Genomic DNA, 26260 nt, shown 5'->3' with positions numbered 1-26260 from the left:
ATTATTTTAATAAATATTAACATTTACCCTGATATAATATGAAAAATTTGAAAAAATTTGGAGTCTTCTGACTCCTAACTCAAAGTTCCAGCTCTGCCAGTTTCTGACTGTGTGACCTAGAGCCAGTCACTTATATTTTAATAGATAGAAGCCTATAGTGGTTCATCTGCAGATAGTATCTGTCCAAACTACAGGATTGTTGTACAGATGTGGTAGTGTTTCTTTGCCAGAATAGAATAGGTACTATCATATCAGAAACATCCATTCTAAAACACTCTGTTGTTTGCAGAATCACATTTAATATTCAGTTTTCCAAAGGGGAAGAAATTCAGATCTTTCTATGGAGCAAGGCATAGGAACTGAGCATAAACAACAGCTCTGTCAGTATTGATCTTATTGCACTGAGATGTCCATTACTCGGGCCCTTCTTTCTTGGTTAATCGTTACTTCCAAGTCTGGAGACCACTGTCTTTCCCTGGCAATTAGATTTTCTGTTTCCATTCTCTGCTCTAAAATCAAGTCTGTGGGTTGCTGCCCTTGTCAAATAGCATAGGAGATGGTTAGGCTATGAGGCTACTCTGCCATCGTGGCCTTTAGGACCCCTTCTTAAGCAATGCAGTCTGTTCCGGAGGCTGGTGCTTCTGGGCCAAAGATACTACTCCCATAGCAGGTGCCTCTTCTACATTGGCCCCCCAATCCCAACATTTTATTTTGTATACTTAACAACAACAACAACAACAAAAAGCCCTTACCAGTGTGCCTCATTTGGTTGGTGCATTGCTTCATGCACCAAAAGATTGCCTGTTCAATTCCTGCTCGGCACATGCCTGGGTTGTGGGCTCCATCCCCGGTATGGGCGTGCAGGAGGCAGCTGATCAACGTTTTGCTCTTATATCAATGTCCCCCCCTCTTCCCCCCCTCTCCCTTCCTCTCTCTCTAAAAATAAATTTTTAAATCTCTTAAAAATAAATAAAGAAATAAAATATATCTTTAAAAAACACACACAAAACTTCTAGATTCTCCAGGGAGTTGCTTGCGAAGCCAGCTTTGTGATATGCATATATTGCTCTGAATGCTGGAGATTGGTTTACCTGCTTCACTCTTTATTTTTCTGTCTGTGCTCACAGAAGCACTGAATGAGGACGATAAAGCAAAGATGAATAAAATCAAGAAGAAGATGAAGCAGAAGGTACAACGTGGAGAGTGTCAGACTACTACCCAAGGGCAGGTGAGGGACATCAGAGATTACACAATGGGTTAACATTTCCTGTTAACCAGTTCTTTCCTACATCTGGCAACCTCCATGTAGCAAGCACACCTTGATTATGTGGAATTTTGAGGGGGCTTGACTTAGAGAATTGGGCTTGTTCAAAATCAATGTGGGCATCTCCAGGGTGAGAGAAAGAATCCATTGCCAACCCCTTATCCCATCTCTCACCTCTCCTCCCCAGCATCCTTGTCTTTTTGGAATCCTAGCCCAAGCAGAGATGCTTTCAGAGTTTGAGGAGAAATGACTTCCCTTATGGTTTACAGGCCAGAAACAAGCGGAAACAAGAGACCAAGAGCTTAAAGCAGAAGGAAGCTAAGAAGAAATCCAAGGTAGGTGCATGTACACACAAGTATAACTTTGAAGTCACCAAACTGATTTTGCAAGACATATATGAGTTGGTCTTTTTTATAGTTGTTTCTGAGCTCTGGGGTGGGAGGAAGGGGAATAGGGAAGGGTGGTGACTGGAATTTTTATGGCACTGTTGATTCCTCTCTCCCTTGTGTGGATAGGCTGAGAAGGTAAAGACAAAGCAGGAAAAACTGAAGGAAAAGGTCAAGAGGGAGAAGAAGGAGAAGGTAAAAACGAAGGAAAAGGAGGAGGTGGCCAAAGCCAAGCCAGCCTGTAAAGCAGATAAAACACAGGTCATGCAGAGGTGCTTGGAGGAGCGGCAGAGGCAGCAGATGATCTTGGAGGAGATGAAGAAGCCCACAGAGGATATGTGTCTGACTGACCACCAGGTAGCGAGGGGTCCTGGGTCCTGGAGGGGCCAGTTGTGAAGACACTTCGATTAAAGGAAAGACCTCCTAGATACCCAAACTGTTGTCTTCCAATCTTTGACAGAACCCCCTACCACTTTTATCCTTACAGCCTCTGCCTGACTTCTCACACATCCCTGGTCTGATCCTGCCTAGTGAGGCCTTCTCAGACTGCTTGACCATTGTGGAGTTCCTGCACAGCTTCGGCAAGGTGCTGGGCTTTGATCCTGCCAAAGATATACCTAGTTTAGGGGTCCTGCAAGAGGGACTTCTGTATCAAGGCGACAGCGTGGGCGAGGTGCAAGATCTGCTGGTGCGGCTCCTGAAGGCTGCACTCTACGATCCTGGCTTGCCCTCCCACTGTCAGGTGAGGTCCTTTCCAAGGCAGCTGGGAGGGCCTGGGATCCAGTGCTCTTTCTCAGTCTTGCTTTCTCTTTAAGTTAAACATACGAAAGCCCCTCCCTAAAGTGATCGGGACAAATGAAGAGAGATATAATTTGTTTCCCTTGTATTCTTTCCTTCTGTTTCATTTTCCTTCCTGACCTCCCTCTGCTCATTTTGTTCATTTTTCTTTTACTGCTTTTCTTTTGCACCTTTCCTTTGTCCTCTCTCATCTTGTCCTAGCAATTTTCATTCTTTTCCTATCTTAACCTCAGTTCTCCCCTGTATTTTCCTCTTCCAGATTCATGCAACTTGAGTTGTTCTCTTTCTCTCTTAACTTCCATCATGTTCTCCTCCAAACAGTCCTTAAAGATCTTGGGGGAAAAGGTGTCGGAGATCCCACTGACGAGAGACAATGTATCTGAGATCCTGCGCTGCTTCCTCATGGCATATGGAGTGGAGCCAGTCCTCTGTGACAGCCTGCGCACCCAGCCTTTTCAGGCCCAGCCACCCCAACAGAAAGCTGCTGTCCTGGCCTTCCTTGTACATGAGCTCAATGGCTCTACCCTCATCATCAAGTGAGGAGCAGGGGTGGGGACGGTTATTGTATGCCTGGGTCAGAAATGGATAGGGAGGGGTTCAGCCATCTAGAGTCCTAGGTGATGTGTATCCACTGCCAGGCTCTGGAGGTGCTGGAGTGGCCTGGAACTGAATCTTGGTGCCTTCCCCAGAGCACCTAAGCCTTCCTCTGCCATTTGTTCACCCCAGGCTTTAGGCTGCAGCCCCCTTTCCCTTGAGCTTCCCTTTTTTGTGTGTGCTGCCAGTTTACCTCACAATCCCATTCCCTTTTCTCCTGCAGTGAGATTGACAAGACTCTGGAGAGTATGTCCAACTACAGGAAAAACAAGTGGATTGTGGAAGGCCGGCTCCGGAGGTAGGGAAAGGACAGAGGGGAGGGTCCAGAGAGAGAGAAAGGGGGAAGCTTAGCCAGGACTTTTGCCCAGAATTTGATGCTTCTTAGTCCCTCCCTGAGGTTGGAACCTTACCCCGGGACTGAGGATTCCAGGTATCCCTTTTGTGGTAATATCACATTCCTCACCATAGTTTCCCTTAATCTCTATTTCAAGACTGAAAACTGCTCTGGCCAAGCGAACTGGGCGGACTGAAGTAGAGATGCAGGGGCTAGAGGAAGGCCTAGGGCGGAGGCGCAGCTCTCGGATCATGGAGGAGACTAGTGGCATGGAAGAGGAAGAAGAGGAGGAGAGTACAGCAGCTGTCCATGGCCGTAGGGGTCGAAGAGATGGAGAGGTACTAGCCTCAGACCAAGGAATATTGGAGTTGGGAAATGGAATATAGTTGACTCTTAAACAACACAGGTTTGCACTGTGCGGGTCCACTTACACGCGGATTTGGCTCAGTGGATAGAGCATCAGCCAGTGGACCAAGGGGTCACGGGTTTGATTCCAGTCAAGGGCACATACTGTGGTTGCAAGCTCCTCCCTGGCCCAGGCCCTGGTCAGGGCTCGTGCAGGAAGCAACCAATTGATGTGTTTCCCTCACATCAATGTTTCTCTCTTTTCCTCTCTCTTCCTCTCTCCCTAAAAATCAATGGGAAAATATCCTCAGGTGAAGAGTAACAATAATAATAAAATAAATAAATAAACAACAGTCAGCCTTCCATATACATGGGTTTTATATCTACGGATTCAACCAACTTTGGATTGAAAAAATACATATTTTCAGTCCGTGGTTGGGAGTCAGAGTGTATACGTTATTTTACATGAGAGACTTGATCATCTGTGGATTTTGATATCTGTAGGGCATCCTGAAAACAATCCCCTGCAGATACCAAGGAACAATTGTAGTTTAGTTTTGGGGGAGTAAAAAATTATATGTGAATTTTTTTACTGGGGAGGGAGGGTGTCAACATTTTTTTGGTTGTTTTTAATCCTCATCTGAGGATATTTTTCCATTGATTTTTAGAGACAGTGGAAGGGACAAGGAGAGACAGAGAGAGACACATCAATTGGTTGCCTCCCACATGAGCCCTGACAAGGGCCAGGTACATGCAACCGAGGTACATGCCCTTGACTGGAATCGAACCTGGGACCCCTCAGTCCATGGGCCGATGCTCTTTCCTCTGAGCCAAGCCGGCTAGGTCTGGGTGTCAGCATTTTTAGCCTGTCATTATTCAAGGGTGAAATGCATTTCTCTTTTTTAAATCTGATCATGTTTTCCCTCTTGTCCACTTGTTTCTTCTCCAGGTTGATGTCACAGCATCTAGCATCCCAGAGCTAGAACGCCAGATAGAAAAACTCAACAAGGTATGCTTCTAACCTCCCAGGAGCTGGAGATAGAGGCTGGGCGAGGATTGATCACCTTAAGAGTTGGGCCCAGATGGTATCAATTTTATAGGGAAGCTGAGAACTAATGCTCTTCTCCCATATACTGAATGAAATCACCACTGTCACTCTGGAAATATGTTTTTTATTCATCTTCCTTTTCCATTGTCTACCCAGCGTCAGCTCTTCTTTCGAAAAAAGTTGCTTCACTCATCCCAGATGCTTCGGGCATTCTCCTTGGGTCAGGACCGTTACAGACGCAGCTACTGGGTGTTGCCCTATTTGGCTGGTATCTTTGTGGAAGGAACAGAGGGGAGCTTAGGTAGGTGTGTCATGGGAGCCTGAATTGAGACCTATTGAACAAAAGTTCAGTAACTTCTTTGCCTAGTCACTTAGGTGTCTTTCATTTTATGAGAATCAGTATTCCATAGTGGTTAAGAGCATAGGCTGTGGAGGAAGACCGCCTGGGTACCTGCTCTGCCATTTACCAACTGTATACTTTAGTTTCCTAATTTATCAAATGGAGATGATAATAGTATATATATCTCATAGGAGTATTGAGAGGTTTAAAATGAGTTTATGTTCTTAGATTAGAGCTTGATACATAGTTGGTTCTTCATAAATGTTAGCTTACAATTATACTGCTGCTGATTACTTGGGAGAATAGTATTTCCTTCCCAGATACTATGTTCATTGGCATATAAGTTCCAGTAGAATCTCATTAAGACCAAGAGAAAAAGAAAGTGTATATCTTGCATCTATACACCCTTTTTCTTTCCTCTTATATATCAGTGTATGTCTTAAGCTCTTTACTTTTCTTTACAGTTCCTGAGGATATGATAAAGCAGGAAACTGACTCCTTAAAAGTGGCCTCCCACTCAGCGCCCAGCCCAGCCCCCTTTTCTCTGAAGAGGGAATTAGCTGGCTCCAGCACCTCTGCCAGTTCTCCTGCCCGGGCCCGAGGCCGACCTCGGAAAACTAAGCCTGAGTCTATGCAACCTAGGCACCTTAAATCTCTTGTCAGCTGTCAGGCTTCAGAAGAGCCCCAAGTCCAACTTCAGCCCGAGACTCAACCCTACCCTCCACTTCAGGCTTATGCCCAACCCCAGCTTCAGTCCCAGCCTCTAACCCATAATGGGTTCCTGGAGCCAGAAGGCTCCCTTTTGTCTCTGGGTCAGAGCCAGCATGACCTCAGCCAGTCAGCCTTCCTGTCTTGGCTGAGCCAGACTCAGAGCCACGGCTCCCTGCTGAGCAGCTCAGTCCTCACACCTGATAGCAGCCCTGGAAAACTGGATCCGACCACATCACAGCCTCTGGAGGAGCCAGAGTCTGAAGAGGCAGAATCCAGCCCTGACTCTCAAACCCCCTGGTGTAACTTCTCAGCCCAGATGCTCTGCAATGCTGCCCCTACACCACCCCCTGCAGTTTCTGAGGACCAGTCCACTCCCTCCCCTCAGCTACCTATCTCCTCCAAGCCAGTAAGTAGCCAGAATTAGTGGTGTGCATTTGACTTCCTCTTGCCACAGGCTCCATTGCCTGGCTGTGGACTGTTGCTAAGATTGGGGGAAGGGATAGGTAGCCATTAGGGTCCTATAAACATGAAAAAACCCTCATCCCCTATGTTTCATCTCATGCCCAGGTGAACAGACCCAGTGCTGCCAGCCCCTGTTCTCCAGTGCAGCGCTCTTCCACCCCCTTGCCTGGGGTGGCTCCTAAGAGGCGAACAGGAGACCCTGGCGAAACACCACAGAGTCCCAAAGGGCTGGGACAACCAAAACGGAGAGGGAGACCTCCCAGCAAGTTCTTCAAACAGGTGGAACAGCGTTACCTAAACCAGCTGACAGCCCAGCCTGTTCCTCCTGGTGAGCGACCTTGGGGTGCAGTGGGGGTAATAGTACAGGCAGGAGTGGTGTCAGATGTGGGCTGTGTGGTTCATGCTGGTTCCCACCCCAACCCACATACATACGTTCTGTCCACAGAGATGTGCTCAGGCTGGTGGTGGATCCGAGATCCTGAGACACTGGATGCCACGCTCAAGGCCCTGCACCCACGAGGCATCCGGGAGAAGGCCCTTCACAAACACCTCACTAAGCACAGGGACTTCTTGAAGGAAGTCTGCCTGCGGCCCTTAACTGGTAAGATGCGAGGACCCAGCCTGAGCTTCAGAGCCCAGGGCAAATGCTGAGTTGCTGCTGCGGACAATGGCCTGGTGGCCTTTCACTCTGTCTTCTGTCTTCTCAGATTCCATCTTTGAGCCCAGTCAGTTATCTGCTTTTCAAGAAGGGATTATGAGCTGGTCCCCCAAAGAGAAGACGTATGAGACAGACCTGGCTGTGCTGCAGGGGGTAGAGGAGCTGGAACAGCGGGTCATCCTGTCTGACCTGCAGATTCGGGTACTCGGGCTGGCACTGGGCAGGGGGTTGTTGAAGGGAGGGCGTTACCCCCTTGGGAAGAATCCGTGGGTCTCTCTTTCATAAGTGATCTCCCGTGACCTTAATGGGTCACGTTTTTCTTTATGCTTAATTTTCTTTACAAGGAGGAGTTTTATCCCTCTCTCCTACCTGCAGGGCTGGACATGTCCTAGCCCAGACTCTGTTCGCGAAGACTTGGCCTACTGTGAGCATCTACCTGACTCCCAGGAGGATATCACCTGGAGAGGTCGAGGCAGGGAAGGACTCGCGCCCCAGCGTAAAACCACCAACCCTCTGGACCTGGCTGTGATGCGACTGGCCGCCCTGGAGCAGAATGTGGAGCGGCGGTACCTACGGGAGCCCCTCTGGCCAGCTCATGAGGTCGTGCTAGAGAAGGCCCTGCTCAGCACACCCAGTGCTGCCCCTCAGGGCACCGCTGCAGAGATGTGAGTGACCCCACCCCATTCTGGGTCTTGGGAAAGAAGTTTAATGGATTCTACTCATCCAGAGATCACCACTTTCTCCCTCCAGATCATATGAGATCACCCCTCGCATTCGGGCCTGGCGCCAGACGCTTGAGCGGTGTCGGAGTGCAGCGCAGGTGTGCCTGTGCCTGGGCCAGCTGGAGAGGTCCATTGCCTGGGAGAAGTCCGTCAACAAAGTGGTAAGAGGCTGGGAGAGCCTGGGAAGGCTGGGGAGCCCGTCAGCGCAAGTGGGTGGGGTCACCAGCAGAAGGAGGGCTCACCCTGCCTTCTCACAACCTTGGTCTAGACCTGTCTGGTGTGCCGGAAAGGTGACAACGATGAGTTTCTTCTGCTTTGTGACGGGTGTGACCGTGGCTGCCACATATACTGCCATCGGCCCAAGATGGAAACTGTTCCAGAGGGTGATTGGTTCTGTGCTGTCTGTTTGGCCCAGGTAAGCCTTCTGCTCTCTCATTCCCACCCCTAAGCAGAAGTCAGAGATTTTCTTTCTCATCCTATTGACTACCAACCCTACAAATACCACTTTTCCCTACGCCGCAGTCTGTCGTTGGGAAGATCTTCCGACTAAGTGCTCAGAGACCTTGGGTTCCTGAGTTCTGTTCCTCCTTTGGACAAGCCACGTAGATTTTATAGCCTCACTTGCTTTCTTCTGTAAAGTGGGAGTGATTACCTACTGTATTGGGTTGTGTGGATAAATTCCCATGCTGCCTTATGTGTGAAAGTATTGGGAAGCTTCTTGATCACACTTAGACATGTAGGAATTGTAATGAACTCTGGAGGGCAAGCCGAGTACATCTTCAGATGTTGCTGATCTCATCTTTTTCTACTCGTAGCAGGTAGAAGGAGAATTCACTCAGAAGCCTGGCTTCCCAAAAAGAGGCCAGAAGCGGAAAAGTACTTACGTGCTGAACTTCCCGGAGGGCGATGGCCGCCAGCGCCGTGTGCTGTCGAGGGGCCGAGAAAGCCCAGCAGTGCCTCGGTACTCGGAGGAAGGGCTGTCCCCGTCGAAGCGGCGTCGGCGGAACCATCACAGTGATCTCACATTTTGCGAGTGAGTTGGGTGAATTCTGGGGACATTTGGCTCTACCTTTACCAGAGTAAAGGGCTGGGAGGGTCAGTGTATTTGCTTCCTGAGATGCAGCCATCACTGTCTCTTTAATGGTAGGATTATCTTGATGGAGATGGAGTCCCATGATGCAGCCTGGCCTTTTCTGGAGCCTGTGAACCCACGTTTGGTGAGTGGGTACCGGCGCATTATCAAAAACCCCATGGATTTTTCCACCATGCGGGAGCGGCTGCTCCGAGGAGGGTGAGTAGACATCAGCACCTCTCCTGATTCCTCTGTTACTGCTCTAACTCCTACCCACTCACAGCTTGGCCTCCCCCTGCGCAGGTACACCAGCTCGGAGGAGTTTGCGGCTGATGCGCTTCTGGTCTTTGACAACTGCCAGACCTTCAATGAGGATGACTCTGAAGTGGGAAAGGCTGGGCACATCATGCGACGCTTCTTTGAGAGCCGCTGGGAGGAGTTTTATCAGGGAAAACAGGCCGATCTGTGAGGCAGAGGCGGTGGGAGTCACTGTGGCCTCTCCCCGCGCCTCCAAACAAAAACCTGCCATTCTCACCTGCTGACGCTGCCCTGGGTCTCGACTCAAATCTGAGATAGATATATATATATATAAAAATATATATATATATATATATATATATACATGTCTGATATTTGACTCCACCTTTGGCAGCACCCTACATCCTCTTATCCCTGTACCCCTTCTCCCTTTCCTCCTCTTGCTCCTCAAATAAGAGGGGCAGAAATGAGGTCCTTCTGGGCTGAAAGCCAAAAAAAGAAAGAAAAAAATAATTTTTCCTTTCTGTTTTATTTCCTAATTAAAAATGAGGAGGAGGAAAGAAGTCCCTACTTCCTCCCCCAGCTCCCTCTCCTTCCCTGTGCACGCCCCAGCATTCTGGGGCTATTTAACAATAGCAATAGTTCTAGTGAATGTGTGAAACCGAGAAACACTCTGTACTGTGTGTGGACCCGCAGTGACGGCCAGTAAAGTGGACTTAATTCCCAAGTGTGTCGAGCCGGACACCGGGCCCTGAACATGCTGCTTCCATGTTCAGTCCCTTCCTTGCTTCTCACTTTCTCTCAGTTTTTCACCTTCCCTCCCCTACCCCCTTTCAGATTTTCTGTCATCCAATAATGTAAAACTATCGTGTACGGGTTCCTTCATTCTTTTCCAAATCTTTTTCCCTTCAAAGGAAAAAAAATGTTCAGAGGTCCCTGTCTTTCTGTCCTCATCTTCGGCCAATAGCTATCCCCTCTCTCATGTGTTGGATGCTCCTCACATGCCGAGTTTCTAGCCTCTTCTGAAACTCAGCTGAGAGAGGACAGGGAGGCAACCTGGACCCTGGGCCTTGCAGCCTCCTACCCCACCTATTACCCTAACCTCCCTCTTGGGAACTCCTCAGGGACAACTACTGCTGAGTTTAGGCGCACCCCAAGATGGAGGCCAGGTAGCAATCTACTGGCCTGAGAGGTGTGTGTGTGTGTGTGTGTGTGTGTGTGTGTGTGTGTGTGTGTGTGAGAGAGAGAGAGAGAGAGAGAGAGAGAGAGAGAGGACACTGTTAATTGTGCCCCTGTATTGTTTGAAGGCATCCATTCAATTTCCTCAACTATCTGTTTTTATTCCCATCTTTCCCATTGTTTCAAACCATCATATTTTTGTCTTTGGGAAACCACAGGAACAGTTTTTCTGGGTACAAGGCTGTGGCTCTTCTCTCTCTCCCAGTCATTTCTGTTCCAGCCTCTAAACTGTGCAATCTTTCAGCAGGAACTCCCTCTCCTTTCAGTAGCGTTGTGTCTTAAGCTTTTGCAGGGAGAGGGGTAGAACTGGATTTTTCCTAATCCCGTGAGCTTCTGGGGGTTTAGTTGTGCTTTCCTTCCCTTATCTACTCCCTACCCCAAAACCCTTCCCTGCAGCAGAGAACCTGGAGCACAAAGAGTAGGAGGAGGGGTTTTGGGTCCACTGCCCTCCATGTGACTATGTTCAAGTTAAGTCCCAACGTGAGAGAGGAAAGCTGTGAGCTCCCAGCTGTAGCCATGGGGCCCAGCCCCCTGCTTTCCTGCTCAGCAGAGCCCCTCCCATCAGAAATTACGGGTACTTGCACTGGGGAGGTGGCTGCTGGCTGGCCCAAGCAGAGAGCTAAGGCACCCAGGAAGTGTTCCATTGGGAGGGGGTGCCAGGTGGGGTGGAGCATTCCTTGTACTTCTGGCAGCACTGAATAGCCACGGGGGGGTGGGGGGGCAGTGTAGGTCCCGGGGCAGCCCTTTCTTATTCCTTTATGCCCCTTCTCCCCCATAGCCTATTTCTAAAGTCGCCTTTTCTGTCAGATAAACCTCAAAACCTTTAATTTTATTCGAGATTTTTTTTTGCTTTTAAATAAGAGGTGGATTGAAGAATATTTGAATTGACTTTATATTATGCATAAATATTTATATTTTATCTAAATAACTGTGCTGTAACAAAACTTTGTGTTAGTCAAACGTTTGAAACTGTTATAGTTGGGGCTCTTCTTTTTCCCCCATAGCAGTTTTCCCCGGTATAAAATGTACTAGAGTAATCTTATTGTTGGAGGCAAGGTGGACAGGGGAGTGAAACCTCAATTGTTCCTACTTTGTGTTCCTCTCCCAGCTCCATCTCTTTCCCTAGGGACCAGGCACTCTTAAGGTGGGGTGGAGTCCCAGCCTCAGTTTGAAGTGTGGGGGCTGTGGTGGGGGGGCAGGTAGGTCATGATCAAAGGGGCCATTTCTCACTTTTCTTTCCTCCTCTTCACTGCCCCTTGAGCTAGGTGGATTTTCTCTTGATAAATAAGAGTATTTGGTAGGGAAGGCAGGTTAAAAACAAACAAACTCACTCCCTACTCCTGTGTTTCCCCTCCCCCTATCAGTCTGGTAACAGGAAGAAACCACACCATCAACATCAACAAGTTTCCACGTTCCTTTTACATCAAAAGGGACTTGACTTTTTATATAACCAAATGTGGTGTTTTAGTGACTTTTTGATAATGTACAGTTTTTTGTGAATTTAAATTTATTTCTTTCTATATTTTTAGGACCAACCTCATTTTTAATAAGGGTTAAAAAAGAAAAAAAAGTCTAGAGGAAAAAAACTCCTGTTTTTGCCATGTGATGTTCCACAAGTGCAGCTGTAGAAAAGTGCTTGTCAGTTGAATAAAAACCACATTTGATAGAGATTCAAAAGACTCTGTGTATTTATCTTCCCTTCAGCATAGGTTCTCACGTTTGCCTGAAGGGGAGCACAAGGTGTTAGGGTGTGTATGGCTGGTTTGGTGTAGGAGACAGCAGGCAGGACAGCGGTATACTCTTACTCTTCCAAGGTTCATCCCAAACCTCCAGGCTTGGCCCTTCCTGTACTAGAGGTAATCCCAGAGCAGAATTTCCGCTCCTGTGGTCGGACTGGATCCTGGTGCCTCTGGCCAAGGTGCTGGAGCAACATGGGATTGGGTGTGCCTGGCTCCTGCCTTGGGAGATGTGGCTTTGGCCTCCGAAGCTGCCACCTGTATTCCCGCGGTAGCAAGTACGGGCCCATCACCAACTTCCCAGCGTCCCCCCGTGGATAAGACACCTGGAGGTAGATGTTTGTGTTTTATATTTTATTTAAAAACAAAGGTTGAAATGAGACAAAATGAAGCTCTCCCAAATTGTAGGGAAGGAACATGAGAATACCAAAGGTCAGAAAAGGAAGAATAAGCTAAATGGGTGGCACAGGCATAGACATGGGAAGAGTATAAAACTACAAGCCTCTGGATAAAGAGAAGCTGTGTTCGAGTAGAAATGAAGCTTTTTTTCCTGTCCAGGGTGCTAAGTGCATACAGGAGAGCACTCACCACCCAAAAAGTGTGTGTTGGGGGACAGGACACCAGTAGTGGGGAGAAGACTTGCTTTACTCGGGCTGGAAAACCTTACCACCCTCCAGGCTACAAGTTTTATTTTGGTGAACCCTCTAAACTACATGGAATAAGATGGAGAACAGTCTATTCACAAATGCCCTCTTTGGTGCTTGCTTACCTTCTCAGCTACATGGCAGCCACTGGCCAAGGCACCCCGAGTTCTGAGCTCTGCTCTATCAAATGTGTTCCTGGGCCAGGCTGCATTACACTCCCCCCGGCCTACACAGCAAGACCGAAGGGAGCGTTGACACTGTTCTAGGGTGACCAGAAACAACCAAAAGGAGGTTTGCACTTGGATCATGGGCCATTTCTAGGCCCCAGCTTCCTAACCCTCATGAAGGTAAGAACAGAGTAGAGGAAAGTAGGTATTAGCCTTGGTTCCTCCTAAGAAAGGAAGGGGGAAAGCTGAGTAAATGTGAGAGTCCTGTTAATGCTTGGAAGGACCTAAAATGTAGGTAAGCACAGAAATGGAGTAGTTGGCTTAAGAGGGAATTGGGAAGAATCGGTATGACAAGGCACAAGATTTGGGTTGGCTTTCATAACACCCACCCTTTTGCTCTGAAGCTAGTCTATCAGAGCCGGGGGGCAAGTTTAGACCTGATTTCCCCATCCAAGTTTATTGCTCTTGGAAAAGGTCAAAGTGCAATGCTGCTGCTCTCCCAGAGGTGGAGCACACGTGTGGGAGCAGCAGTGACTTATTTTTTTCTAGAAAACTAGATCTCTGTCCAGGACCCCACAGCATTCCGTTCCAGCAAGGCCTTACAGCACCTTTGTGCTGCAAAGTACCAACCCACATGGAGGCCCCAAAGGGCTGACCCTGAAGCAGCAGGGAGTGAGCATTGCAGGCACCGAGGGGGTGAAAGAGTTCACTGATCCCTAAGTTAGAAAAGGAAGAGAAGTGAAACTGGGCTGCAGTGGCCCAGCCCAGGGATGGCCTGTGGCACAGGAAGGTCGAGTTTTCACCCTCAACGCAAATTAATGTCTTCCTACAACCCCTACTTATTATAAAAGCTATTCCTGCTTCAGAGCCACCAGGCTTTCAAGTCTGGGCAGCTCTTCAAATTCTTTGGTTAAAAAATAACATTTCTCCCCATCATCATTCCCACATCTTCCCTAACCTTACTCACCCTCCAAAAGTCCATAATCAGACGGGGGTCTGTATCATCTCAGCGTAAAAGGGGCAGTAATAACACTGGCATGAGATGGGACAGGCAGGCTTTGAGCCTAGTAAAGAACAAGGTCATTTGAGGAAGTGTCTTGAGGATGTTCTATTTGAAAACAAAAATACAAGGTGTTAAAATATTTTAAGAATGTTATGAGCATCTGTAATATGGAGGTGAGATGTGACATGCAGAGAAACTATTATCTGGGCTCTATGAAGACAATTCAGAATCACTAGGCAGTAGTGTTTAAAGAGCCCAGGCCTAGGTTGTGAATTTGAAGGCTCCCCTACAATTCCCCTGCCACCAGTAGGCTATTTCACACGAAAAAGTGTCACTTATTCCTCCCCTCTCCTTTATGCAATCACTCACCCATGTTTGAACTGTTCGAAATGAATTAACAGCCCTAGCCAGTTTGGCTCAGTGGATAGAGCATCAGCCTCAAGACTGAAGAATCCCAGGTTCGATTCTGGCCAAGGGCATGTACCTTGGTTGCAGGCTCCTCCCCAGCCCAGACCCTGGCCAGGGCCTGTGCTAGAGGCAACCAATTGATGTGTTTCTCTCACATCGATGTTTCTGTCTTTCCCTCTCTGACTCTTTCGAAAAATAAATGGGCGTCGGGAGGGGATGAACTAACAACTAGAAGAAAATATGAGGTAACCCCAAAAACACCAAAAAGAAATTCCCACCTAGCCGGTTTGGCTTAGTGGATAGAGCATCAGCCTGTGGACTGAAGGGTCCTGGGTTCGATTCTGATCAAAGGCACATGCCTGGGTAGCAGGCTCATCCCTAGTAGGGGGCATGCAGGAGGCAGCCGATTGATGATTCTCTCATCATTGATGTTTCTATCTCTCTTTCCCCCTCCCTTCCTCTCTGAAATCAATAAAAATATGTTTTTTAAAATTCCATAGTGCCACTAACAACTACAACAATAACTTCAGGCTCTCCATACTTCCCATGCCCAACCAAACCTGCCCAAACCAGAAACACTCAACAATTCATTAAGGAGATTCACATGAGAACACACAAAAGGTAATTTCAGAATTTAAAACAAAGTCACAGACATTTAAACTTTTTTTTTTAAATCCAGAGAAAGTAGAATCAGGAGTTCTGGGAGGCAGAGGAGGGGCAGTAGAGACAGCAACTGTTTCCATGTGTGAAAGGTCCCGACTGCACTGAACCTCAGTACGGCTTCTCCAAGCTCCTACCAAATGAGCAGGAGTCCACGGTTGTTTTCTCTCTTCAGGACCACAGACAAGACATCTATAGTGTACTTTCCCTAGGTAGGAAATGCCCAGCTAAACCCTTCTAAAAGGTTATTGAACTTGGGCTGTTTTACGTTGGATCAGCCCTTCCTGAGGTTGGAAGCACCCATGAGAAATTAATACTGGCAGTTTTGTCCTTTACACTTTATATCCTACCCATTGCCCCCTCTCCCCCATTTACCCCCAGGATGTACAAAAGGACAATCTAAGGGTAGGGAACATTTGGACTCCTAATTCTGGGATGGGTGGGAGGGGAAGGAAAGCTGGGCCCAATATAGCTTCTTCCCGCCCCCCCCCCCTTCCCCGCATCATATCCTTCCTCTCCTTATGGCCAGCCTAATGAACACTCTCCATTCTCCGTCATTTGACCTTCAGTCCGATTATCTGGTGGAAAGGCGCCTGACCTTGAAGTGAAGGAGAGCAGAGCTTTCCTTTCAGTGCATAAGGGAGGGACTGGGAGAAGATGGGTGCGGGATTGTACTTCCTGGATGTGTAAATGTTTTCTCCTCTGTCTCCATGTGCATAGGGTGAGGACTTGCAGAGGAGCTGGAGTTCAAGAGGGAATATAGGCTTTTTTTAAGTACTCGTAAAAAAAATAAAACTCCCGATATTGTGAATGATGAGATGGGATTTACTGTCCTTTTCTATCCTACCTCCCTGTTGTCTTTCCACAAAAAGGAAAATTACTGGTTCCCTGGCAAAGGGTCCCAAACACACCAGTGCAGGACAGGTTGCCCTGGCCAGTGACAGAGAGCTTTGTCCTTTCCCACCCCTGCACGGCACACACACCCAACAGCCCCCACCTCGATCCCTCTGGATGTGTGTGTGCATAACAGCACGGCCTTTCAAGGGTATGCAGAGCTGTCAAAGGTCAAAGCCCGAGGAAACGTCCAGGACCCCATTTGTTACTTTCCACGAGTTGCCTGAGTGTCAAAAGGCAATGTGCGGCCAGGGTTGGAGTGGGGACTTACCAAATGCTCTGATCAGGAGGCAGGACTACACTGTCTCCATCAAGGTTTCTCATCAACCTTGGCTCTACTGACGCCTGGGCCAGACCGTCCTTTGTTGGGGTGTTGAGGCTGTCCTGTGCTCTGTAGAAGGGTTAGCAGCATCCCTGTGTCTAGCCACTAGGTGCCAGTAGCTCACAACCTCTCCCCGCAGGCTGGACCGTGAGAAGCGCCTCCAGGGAAGGCCAAATGGTCTCCTTTAACACCACCAGCCTGGAGTGAAGCGAGGAATCTTCCACAGGGGAAGGAGCCCAGGTGGATCCAGCCAGGTCACGACTACAAAGGCCCCAGCACAGCAATGTGTGATGGGGAAGAGAGGGACCCCTGGGGCCCAGAGGAGAGAAGAACGAGCTCCAGGAAGAAGAGAAGCTGTCGCTAGAGAAGACACTTCTTCAGAGGGTGTTAGCCTGGCAGGGAGAAGGATTGGAAGCCAGTTGAGCCCACCCTTCTGTAACGGCGGCACGGGACGACCTAGTCTTCATCCACATGTGGCTCAAGCATGACTTTCAAGGCTGTGAAGGCTGTGGGACTGTCTCCTTAACGAGCCTAGGTCGAATCTCTGCTTCCTGAAGACAAAGTCCAGTATTTTCTCACAGGAGGTGGCAGGACAACAGGAAGAAAAACCACTTCCACGGCATGTGTAGTGTTCTACCTTGTCCCTTGCCCAGTCCCCCAACAATTCCATATGAAAATTTCATTCAAAAAAGAAATTCACAAAATTAAAAACTGTAAAAAAGTGAACTAGACAAGCTCTGCTGTATGGAAAAGAGAAGAAAAATCTGGACGAGAGAAGCAAAGCATAAAATGAGTGGAGAAAAGACAGGATGTGTGAGTTACGAGCTTTATAAAACAAAATTTAAAAACTGCGTATTTTCTTAGACCAAAATAAGTCCATAACTAAACTCAGTAAGAAGGGCCCGCAGTAGGATTCCTTCAATGTTTTAGCACCACTCCTTTCTTTCTTCTTTTTTTTAAGAGAAAAAAAAATTTTTAAAAAGCCTTCTCAAATAAGTTCAACACATCAAAAGGTGTTTTTCATAAAGATAAGGAGATCCAGGCACCATGTCTCTTTGGGATAGGGGAATTGCATATTGCAGTTTAAAAAAACCAAAACAACACATAAAACTTTATTTGCAAAAGAAAGAAAGGGAAAAAAAGGCTTTTTTGATTTCTTTGAATGTAGCGCCCACACAGAGTGCCGGTTCCCTGGTTCCCGAGGCTCCGTCAGGAGTGGGGAAGAGCAGAGGACAGGAGCGCTGAGGCTTCTTTCTCAGGCCCAGGCCTGTGGAGAACGATGGCCACGTGGCAGGTCTTAGCAGGGCCCACAGACGATCTGTATTCCTGGTTAGCCCTCTGGAGTCTGGGAGCATCAGCATCTCCAAGAATTCGTTTGTATTCAACAAAGATGGGGAGGGGAGTCCTAAAGGAGGAATAAGCCAGGGGGTAGGGAGGGGGAATGACAAGCATGAGACCCTGTCTGACTTCAAGCTGCTCGGCACACCCTACCCCTCAGCATGGGACTCTTACCACTGTTACTTGTTGAACTGGAAAGAATAGACCCCATGGTCTGAGGGAGCATCCATAGTCACCTGACTTTGCTGGCCGCTGTTCTCCTGTAACCACAGCCAAAGCAGGAGAGTCACCTGGGCATCCTTACCTCCCCTGCCACTAAAGCAGCCTACGTAACACCCACCCAGAGGCGAGCGCCTTCCCCGGCCTCCCCACTCCCATACCGTGTTAGCGTGCACATGCAGCAGCACACACGTATCACCCACCCGGCATTACTTCCCCAGCATGCACAGCAGCCTGTTCCCAAAAACACTAGTCAAGACAAGCCAGCATCCTGGCATTTACTATCTGGCCAAATGTCAGGAAGGGCCTCATTCGAGGACACAAACGAAGTCTTTCCTTCCCACATTCCTACCAGCTATTTGTGAACACAGAATCAGCATCATTGTGAGAGGGAGACAGATTCTGAATGGGAAAATCTGCCTCTTTCATTTTCATTTTCTTATCCTCAATCCAAAGAGATTATAAACGCTCTCACCTCAACTGAAACGTTGGAAGAAGGCACAGGGGTGTACTGGGAGATGTAAGCGCCTTGCATAGCGGCAGCTGTTGGCATATACTAGAATGAAAAACACCAATAGGCTGAGCGATTCTTGGCTACATTGAAAGCACCTGGGAAGCTTTAGAAACTACTGATGGCTTCGTTCCATCCCCAGAGATATTAATTTAATTGTCTGGTTTGCTTTTTAAAAATATGTTTTTATTGATTTTAGAGGGAGAGGAAGGGCGGGGAGGGAGAGAGAGAGAGAGAGAGAGAGAGAGAGAGAGAGAGAGAGAGAGAGAGATCCATTGGCTGCCTCAGGCACGCACCCTGACTGGGACTGAGCCCACAACCTGGGCATGTGCCCTGATCGATCGGGAATCGAACTGGCCACCTTTAGGTGCACAGGATGACACTCAACCAACTGAGCCACACCACACCAGTGAGGGCTAATTGTCAAATTCAATTGTGCTTTTTAAAAGCACTTCAGGTGCTACACTGGCTTAGAGAGACTTATACACACATGATTCTTTTTCTCCCCTTTCCTGCTTTCTGCTTTACCTCTCTACCTGTCAGCCCTCCTGGGCAAATCAGAAGGCAGCAGGCCTACAAGAAACCTAATGCACTTCATCCATTCTTCTTGTTATTATTTTGATAAGGATTTCTAGGAAATGTGAATGAACTCCTAGATAAACTAGTATGTGGATAGAAACACCATTTGCTTAGTTTCATGAGTAGGAATTAGTTAAAAGGAGTGGGCTGGGGAGCAGAACAGCTATCCTAGCTCATGGATTATTATCTTTTAAGTTTAACTCCTATTCTGAGTGTGCCCTCAATGGTACTGAAGCGATTCTCATCATCGTAAGTATTTATCCTGAAAAGTATGACACAAGTATTCCTTCCTCAGGAGGAGGTCATCATCAGAAACATTCCGCTTTACCGCGCCCGTGGTGCTGAGGGAGAGATGGCCCAGTTGCTGGGTGAGAGGTCCCATCACGGAGGCAGGCTGGAGAGGAAGGGGGTGATCCATCCCTGGCGTCAGCACTGAACCCTGGAGGCAGCGACAAAGACAGGGTTAGTTGGCAGTGACCCATGGCTACTGGGGCCATTTAAATTCCTGGAAAACGAGAGGTGAGCAGCTACCCAGTTATGCAACAGGAACGGGCACTCTGCCCATCAGTCTGGATGGATCCCTGCCTGAGAATAACAAACTCACCAAACTGGGTTGCATAAGGGCTTGAGCCAGAACTCAAACCCACATCCCCTCTCCTCAAAGCCCAGTGTTTTTCTTTACATCAAATTGCCTCTTCGGCATTTGCCCGCTTCTGGACACTCACTGAAGGCTGTATGAGGTATGACTGGTGGTGCATCCACGACGGGTTAGGTACTTGTAGAGGAGATGTCTGAGTGACTCTCTAATGCAAGCAAAAACAAACAAGCAAAAATGTTAATTATCTAGAAACAATTGTTTTGCCCAATGATCTGACAATGTTCAGACAATCCCCCAAAAGCTGGAGATCCCCATCAGAAATAGAAACATTAATACAGAGAACAGACTGACAGCTGGCAGAGGGGAGGGGGAGGGGGGCTGGGTGAAAAAGGTGAAGACACAAAGGCGGGTGTGGGAGTAGGAGAGGGTAAAGGGGGGGGGTAAATGGTGATGGAAGGAGACTTGACTTGGGGTAGTAAGCACACAATACAATACACAGATGATATATTATAGAATTGTACCCTTAAAACCTATAATTTTATTAACTAATGTCACCCCAATAAATTCAATTAAAGAATATATATACATATTGCTTTGGCCCTGGCCAGGTAGCTCAGTTGGTTAGAGCATAGTCCTGATACATCAAGGCTGCAGGCTCGATCTCTGGTCAGAGCACATCCAATATCAACCAATGAATGCAAAAAATAAAAATAAATATGTGTGTGTGTGTATGCTTTAAAAATATAATAGAAAATTATGGGTAAATTTGTTTTTATAAAATTAGCAACCCTTACACCACAACAAATAACCCAATTTAAAAATGGGCATCCCGGAGGCTGAAGTCCTAACAGCTTAACCTTTGTAGGGGTTCAGAATGAGTCACCCCAAGATGTGCCTCTGTGTGATGCAGATTATTGTGAGCTAAAGGCAACTGAGACTCTACAAGAGAAACTTCTGCCCCCCTCTTCCTTTAACTACTTAGAAGAACTTGAATTGGGCACCTTGCCCATAGTGAAAAATTATCAGAGATAACCGTTTCTGTCCACCTATTGGGCAGGGCAAGCTACCAATTATTGAACACCTGCTCTTCTTCTCATCCTTCTCACCCTCTGAAGCCCCCGAAGTGACTCACCCCATCCTTAGCTCAGAATGCCATGTACACCTCGTTTAACTTTCTGTCCCTGATTCTTTCATGTCTGTGAAGGTTTGACACTGATGTGGACGCTTCACCAGGGAAATCAGAACATGACCAATACTACTGCATTCTTAAAAATCTATTTTTATTGATTTCAAAGAGGAAGGGAGAGGGAGAGAGAGATAGAAATATCAATGATGAGAGAGAATCATTGATCAGCTGCCTCTTGCATGCCTTCCTACTGGGATCGAGCCTGCAACCCAGGCATGTGCCCTTGACTGGAATCGAACCATGACCTCCTGGTTCATAGGTCAACACTCAACCCCTGAGCCACACCAGCTGGGCATACTACTGTATTTTTTTTTATTAAAAAACAAATTAAATAAAATAGTGCTTGATTTTATATAAAATTGAAAAAAATAAGAATAAAAATGGACAAAGGATTTAAATAAATATTTCTTTAAGAACATATACAAATGGCCAATAAGCACATGAAAGAGGCACAAAATCATTAACCACTAGGGAAATGCCAATAAAAAACACAATGAGATACCACTTCACATCCACTAGGATGACTATAATTAAAAGGACAAAATAGTGCTGGCCAGTATGGCTCAGTTGGTTGGCGTGGTGATCATGGATCTCAGGTTCGATTCTAGGTCAGATTACATATCCTGGTTCAATCCCTGATTGGGGCTCATACAAAAGGCAGCCAATCAATATTCCTCTCTCATATCAATGTCCTTCTCTCTCCCTTACTCTCTCTAAAATCAATTAAGGCCCTGGCAGGAGTGGCTCAGTAGGTTGAACATTGTCCCATGCACTGAAAGGTTGTGGGTTTAATTCCCGGTCAGGGCACATACCCAGGTTGCTGGCTTGATGCCCAGTCTGGGGTGCTGGCAGGAGGCAGTCGATCGATATTTCTCTTTCACATCGATGTTTCTCCCTCTCCCTTCCTCTCTCTTTAAAACCAATAAAATTAAAATCAATTTTTAGAAAAGGACAATAAAAAATTTAAAAAGGACAATAGCAAGTATTATGTACTGAAGGTGGGAACGTAAAATGGTTCTGCAACTTTGGAAAACAGCTGGCAGGTCCTCAAAAAGTTCAGCAGTTACTGGGTAACCCAGAAAGTCCACGCTTAGGTATCAACTCAAGAAAAAGGAAAGCAAAAGTTGTACACAAATATTCATGGCAGCATCATTCATAATAGCCCATAGGTAGAAACACTCAAATGGCCATCAACTGATAAATTAATAATAAAATGAGATATTACCATACAGTGGAATATGATTCAGTCATAAAAAAGAATGAAGTCCTGATACATGCTACAACATGGACAAACTTTGAAAACATGCTAGCTGAAAGAAGCCAGACACAAGTATATTGTATGCTTCCATTTATTATGAAAGTGTAGAACAGGCAAATCTATAGGCATCGGAAGTATATTAGTGGCTGCCAGGGGTTGGGTGGAAGGAAGAATAGGGAATGACTACTAATGGGCACAGAGTTTCTTTCTGAGAGGATGCAAATGTTCTGGAATTAGATATTGGTGATAGTTGTATAACTTTGTAAATATACTACACACTACTGATTTGTACACTTTAAGAGGGTGACTTTTATGGTATGTATTATTATGATGCATTTCTAACTTCTCATTGCTAATTTTTTTTCATTCTAAAATATATAATATAAATGTGAATTATATCTCAATTTTAAAATGAAAAAAATAGCAATGAGAAGTTAGAAATGCATCATAATAAACAAGTAGAGTTTATTTCATAAATATAAGGATTGTTCAAGATTAGAAGCACATTAAGTCCAAATAGAAGAAAAAAAACATAGAATAATACTAGATGCTGAAAAGGCATTTGATAAAATTCAGCAGCCATTTATTTATTTTTAATCACAAGTAAAATAGGGACTAGAAAGAAACTGCTTACATATATTAAATGTCATTACCAAAAAACTAGCTGCTAAAATTAACCTAAACAAAGTCATATTAAAACCACTGTAAATATAGTAACCTATCTTATAGTAAGGTTAAATAAATGCAATTAGATAAGAGCACAATTGGCATAAAATTGGAAAGGGAGAGAAACTGATGATATAATTGTATAACTGGAAACCTAAGAGACTCAAGTAAAAAAAAAAATGCTAGTAGTAATAAAGAAATTTGATGTTAGTTGCATACTAAATAGATGAACATAAATTAATAAGTTTTTTTCCAAGTGTATCTAGAAATGCTTACAAAAATGATAGAACACTTAGGAATATACTTAACAAGAAATGCATAAGGCCTACATAAACAAAACTAAAATCTTATTTAAGGACAAAAAAAGATTTAACAACGTGAAAAGAAATACCATATGTTGAGTGAAAAGGTTAGTACTTTTAAAAATGCAATTCTCTTGCCTTAGCAGATTTGGCTCAGTGGATAGAGCATTGGCCTGCGGACTGAAGGGTCCTGGGTTCCATTCCGGTCAAGGGCACGAACTTTGGTTGCAGGCTCCATTGGGGGCCCTGGTTGGGGAGTGTGTGGGAGGCAACCAACCGATGTCTCTCCCCTGCCCTTCCACTCTCTCTAAAAATCAATGGAAAAATATCCTCGAGTGAGGATTAACAAAAAATAAAAATAAATAAAAAAATCAACTATTTTAGAGAGAGAGAGATTTAATGTAACTCCAATTAAAATCCTCACAGATTTTAAAAATTAGATAAAATGCCCTAGCCAGTTTGGCTCAGTGGATAGAGTGTTGGCCTGTGGACTGAAGGGTCCTAGGTTCGATTCCGGCCAAGGGCACATGCCTGGGTTGCGGACTCGATCCCCAGTAGGGGACGTGCAGGAGGCAGCTGATCAATGATTCTCTCTCATCATTGATGTTTCTCTCTCTCTATCCCTCTCGCTTCCTCTCTAAAATCAATAAAAATAATTTTAAAAAAAATTATATAAAATGACCATAAACTTTATACAGAAGAATAAATGCCAAAAAATAGCAAAGTATGAAAAAGAATGGAGAAGATTTTGTCTTATCAAATATTAGAACATATTATGAAAGCCACTGCGATCAAATCCATACATTATTGGAATAGGAATGGAAACAGTGATCGCTGGGAGAGAATAAATTCCAGTATTTATTATATGACAAAGGTGACATTTCGATTCAGTGGAAAAAGAATGGACTATTTAATAATTTGATGCTAGGACAGCTGGTTAACATTTTGAAAGAAAATATAATAGGACCCCTATTTTCTACCATATACAAAAATAAATTCCTGATGATTACACATTTACATATAAAACAATGAAATAAATATTGGAGACCATATTCACAATATAGGACTAGGAAGAGCTTTTGAATGAAGGCTAGAAACTCATAAGTTATAAGTGGAAAAGCAGGCATATTTAACTATATACAAATTTTAAACTCCTGTGTGGCAAAAACTGGTGATTCCCAACGTATGGTCCTTGGACCAGCAGCGGCGGCAGCCTCTGGGAACTTGCTAGGAATACAGATTCTTACCTCCCACCCAGACTTACTGAGTCGGAAAGTGCTGTTTGTGCCCAGGAACCTAGGTTTAATAAGCTCCTCAGGTGATTCTGATGCACAGCTAAAGTTTGAGGACCACAAAGTCAATGGACAAAATTAAATTTGGAAAAAATCATTTGTAACAAAGATAACATTCAGAGGATCAATACTTATAATATACAAATAGTTGTTATACGCTGATGAGAAAGGAATAACTAATCAAACAGAAAAATGGGCTAAGCATATCAGAGAACAGCAAATCAAAATATGACAAACATTAAAAATGCTTAAACTAAGCTGCAGTCAGGGAAGCGCAAATTAAAGGTTAATGCACTTTCCATCAAGACAGGAACATTTTTAAAAGAGCAGTGGCTGGAGGGAAACAGGTGCTCTCATTCATCGCGACTGGAAGCACGAATTGATACAGCCTCTGTGAGAAGCAATCTGGGGACATTTATGAAACTGCAAGTCCATAAATTCAAACTAGCAATCGTACTCCTCAGACTCCAGCCCCTAGAAATAAAGGTACTCATAGGTAAAGACAGAGCACAAGGGTGTTTATTCACAAGGATGCTTATCGAAGCATTATTTGTACAAAAAAACAAACATTGAAATCCAAGTGAATGACCTTCGCTGGGGTATAGATGAAGAATTCTGGTGTATCTCCAGCATGAAATATAATGCAGCTATTAGAAAAGGAAATAATTAGAACAGAGATATCATCATTAGCGGCATCAGAATCACCCAGACGGCTTCTGAGAATCACTCAGATTGTGGGGCCCATCACCAGTTTCTACTTCAGTAGATCTGGGGTGGAGTCCAGAATTTGTGTTTCTGAAAATTCCCAGGTGGTGCTGACACTGCTGGCCCAGGGACTGCACTTTGAGGATCACTGGCTTAAGATACTGTTAAGTGAGAAGAGTAAAGTATGAAAAATGTATTTAATATGGTCCACTTCTTTGTAAAATAAACAATGACTTCCAAAAACCATATACATATGTATCTATGCCCATGAAGAAAAATGTAGAAAACATTAGGAAATTAACATGGATTTACTTGTGGGGTAGTAGACAGAGAGTAAGAGGATGCTTTTACACCGGTCTACATATATGTAGTGTGATCACGCGTTAGGCTTTTGTGTAATGTTATTTGTGGCAATAGGTACAAAGGAAAAACAAACAAAACAACAAATAGTTTCCAGCATTATATTCCTTTACCTAAAACACAAGGACAGGGAAAATCACTGCACCTTTTGGGCATGAACATACCTGATAGGAAGACACGGGAGACGGAAGATATGGGGAGAGTGCAGACTGAGTGAGCATCCTGTTGGGAGTGACGTTATAAGGAGCTGGGTAGAACCTGCCGGAAGGAACCCCATCAGTGAGGAGCCACAGGCAATCAGGAAGAAAGGGCCCCCACTGACAGACACGGCCACTTCCCACAGATGCTCTAACTCAAGATGAAACATCTTGGACACAGGCTGTTGTCATTCTGAGTTGGCCTGAATATATAAAACGCCCTTACCCATTCTGAAGAGCTGTGGAGGGGTCATAGGTCAAGGCCACACCACCCTATAAAGAAAGTACACAGCAGTCATATGGTAAGCCCTTGGATAAGAATAGGAGCAAGGCCAGAATGTCAAGGGTGGGAATGAGTAAAGTGAAGTCTGGACAGCCCAGCCCATGTGGGTCAGCGGTTAAGTATCAACCCAGGAACCAAGAGGTCACCGGTTTGATTCCCAGTCAGGGCACATGCCCGGGTTTCAGGCTTGATCCCAGTAGGGGACATGCAGGAGGCAGCCAATCAATGATGTTCCTCTCTCATCGATGTTTCTCTCTCTCTATCCCTCTCCATTCCTATCTCTCTAAAAATAATAAAAATAAAAAATTAAGTGAAGTCTGGACAAGCTGTTCTAGAGTTTTTCTGGTTGTGCAGGCTGCAAAATCCCACTCAAGACCCACACTGAAGAGTATGTTAGTAGCCAGCTTCTCTCAGTTACAAACTGTAGCTCTCAAGCTTGCCACCTAAGCTCACAGCAACCAGGCCATGGTAATTTCCATTCCATTTTAATATCCTCAGAGGTCCTCTTACCATGTCTCCATTCCTTGGCCAGGCCCGTCCATTTTGCACAAATTTTCCTGGGTTCTGTCGTTTCTTTGGACCACCGTCAGCAAATTTGCAAAGCAACGGATCTGATGGGGCTACCAAGAGAGAAAGCAGACAGGTAACTGAGTCCCACCTCACTTAGCCTCACTCACACTCATGCAAAACTCCTCCAGATC

The 26260-nt window shown here is 45.7% G+C and overlaps 2 protein-coding genes across 12 annotated transcripts in view; one reads left to right on the top strand and one right to left on the bottom strand.

Annotated features, from left to right (window-relative positions):
- The window catches only part of BAZ2A (bromodomain adjacent to zinc finger domain 2A), a 43503-nt gene extending 26777 nt beyond the window's left edge, over positions 1–16726 (top strand). For all 6 annotated transcript variants that reach the window (XM_079775144.1, XM_079775147.1, XM_079775146.1 and 3 more), the window contains 19 exons: positions 1128–1228; positions 1534–1599; positions 1780–2007; positions 2138–2392; positions 2770–2984; positions 3266–3340; positions 3534–3714; positions 4671–4730; positions 4926–5070; positions 5574–6226; positions 6388–6610; positions 6728–6883; positions 6990–7141; positions 7316–7605; positions 7691–7823; positions 7931–8077; positions 8478–8695; positions 8810–8953; positions 9038–16726. In XM_079775144.1, the coding sequence (XP_079631270.1) occupies positions 1128–1228; positions 1534–1599; positions 1780–2007; positions 2138–2392; positions 2770–2984; positions 3266–3340; positions 3534–3714; positions 4671–4730; positions 4926–5070; positions 5574–6226; positions 6388–6610; positions 6728–6883; positions 6990–7141; positions 7316–7605; positions 7691–7823; positions 7931–8077; positions 8478–8695; positions 8810–8953; positions 9038–9203 (3608 nt within the window). In that variant the 3' untranslated portion in view covers positions 9204–16726. The remainder of the gene's footprint in view (positions 1–1127; positions 1229–1533; positions 1600–1779; positions 2008–2137; positions 2393–2769; positions 2985–3265; positions 3341–3533; positions 3715–4670; positions 4731–4925; positions 5071–5573; positions 6227–6387; positions 6611–6727; positions 6884–6989; positions 7142–7315; positions 7606–7690; positions 7824–7930; positions 8078–8477; positions 8696–8809; positions 8954–9037) is intronic.
- Positions 16727–17164: 438 nt separating this feature from the next.
- Positions 17165–26260, bottom strand: part of RBMS2 (RNA binding motif single stranded interacting protein 2) — a 49957-nt gene continuing 40861 nt past the window's right edge. For 5 of the 6 annotated variants that reach the window (XM_079775151.1, XM_079775150.1, XM_079775153.1 and 2 more), the window contains 9 exons: positions 26070–26179; positions 25503–25549; positions 25244–25337; positions 21309–21407; positions 19438–19515; positions 19041–19151; positions 18098–18178; positions 17578–17663; positions 17165–17470 (listed from right to left, as the gene is read on the bottom strand). In XM_079775151.1, coding sequence (XP_079631277.1) covers positions 17583–17663; positions 18098–18178; positions 19041–19151; positions 19438–19515; positions 21309–21407; positions 25244–25337; positions 25503–25549; positions 26070–26179 — 701 coding nt within the window. In that variant the 3' untranslated portion in view covers positions 17165–17470; positions 17578–17582. The remainder of the gene's footprint in view (positions 17471–17577; positions 17664–18097; positions 18179–19040; positions 19152–19437; positions 19516–21308; positions 21408–25243; positions 25338–25502; positions 25550–26069; positions 26180–26260) is intronic. The other variant, XM_079775154.1, reaches the window with a different exon arrangement.

This window comes from Cnephaeus nilssonii (assembly GCF_951640355.1).
Source record: "Cnephaeus nilssonii genome assembly, chromosome: 6".
In the NCBI taxonomy this organism is placed as follows: domain Eukaryota; kingdom Metazoa; phylum Chordata; class Mammalia; order Chiroptera; family Vespertilionidae; genus Cnephaeus; species Cnephaeus nilssonii.
Note: the sequence above shows the minus strand (reverse complement) of the source record. Positions and strands in the feature narration are given on the sequence as shown.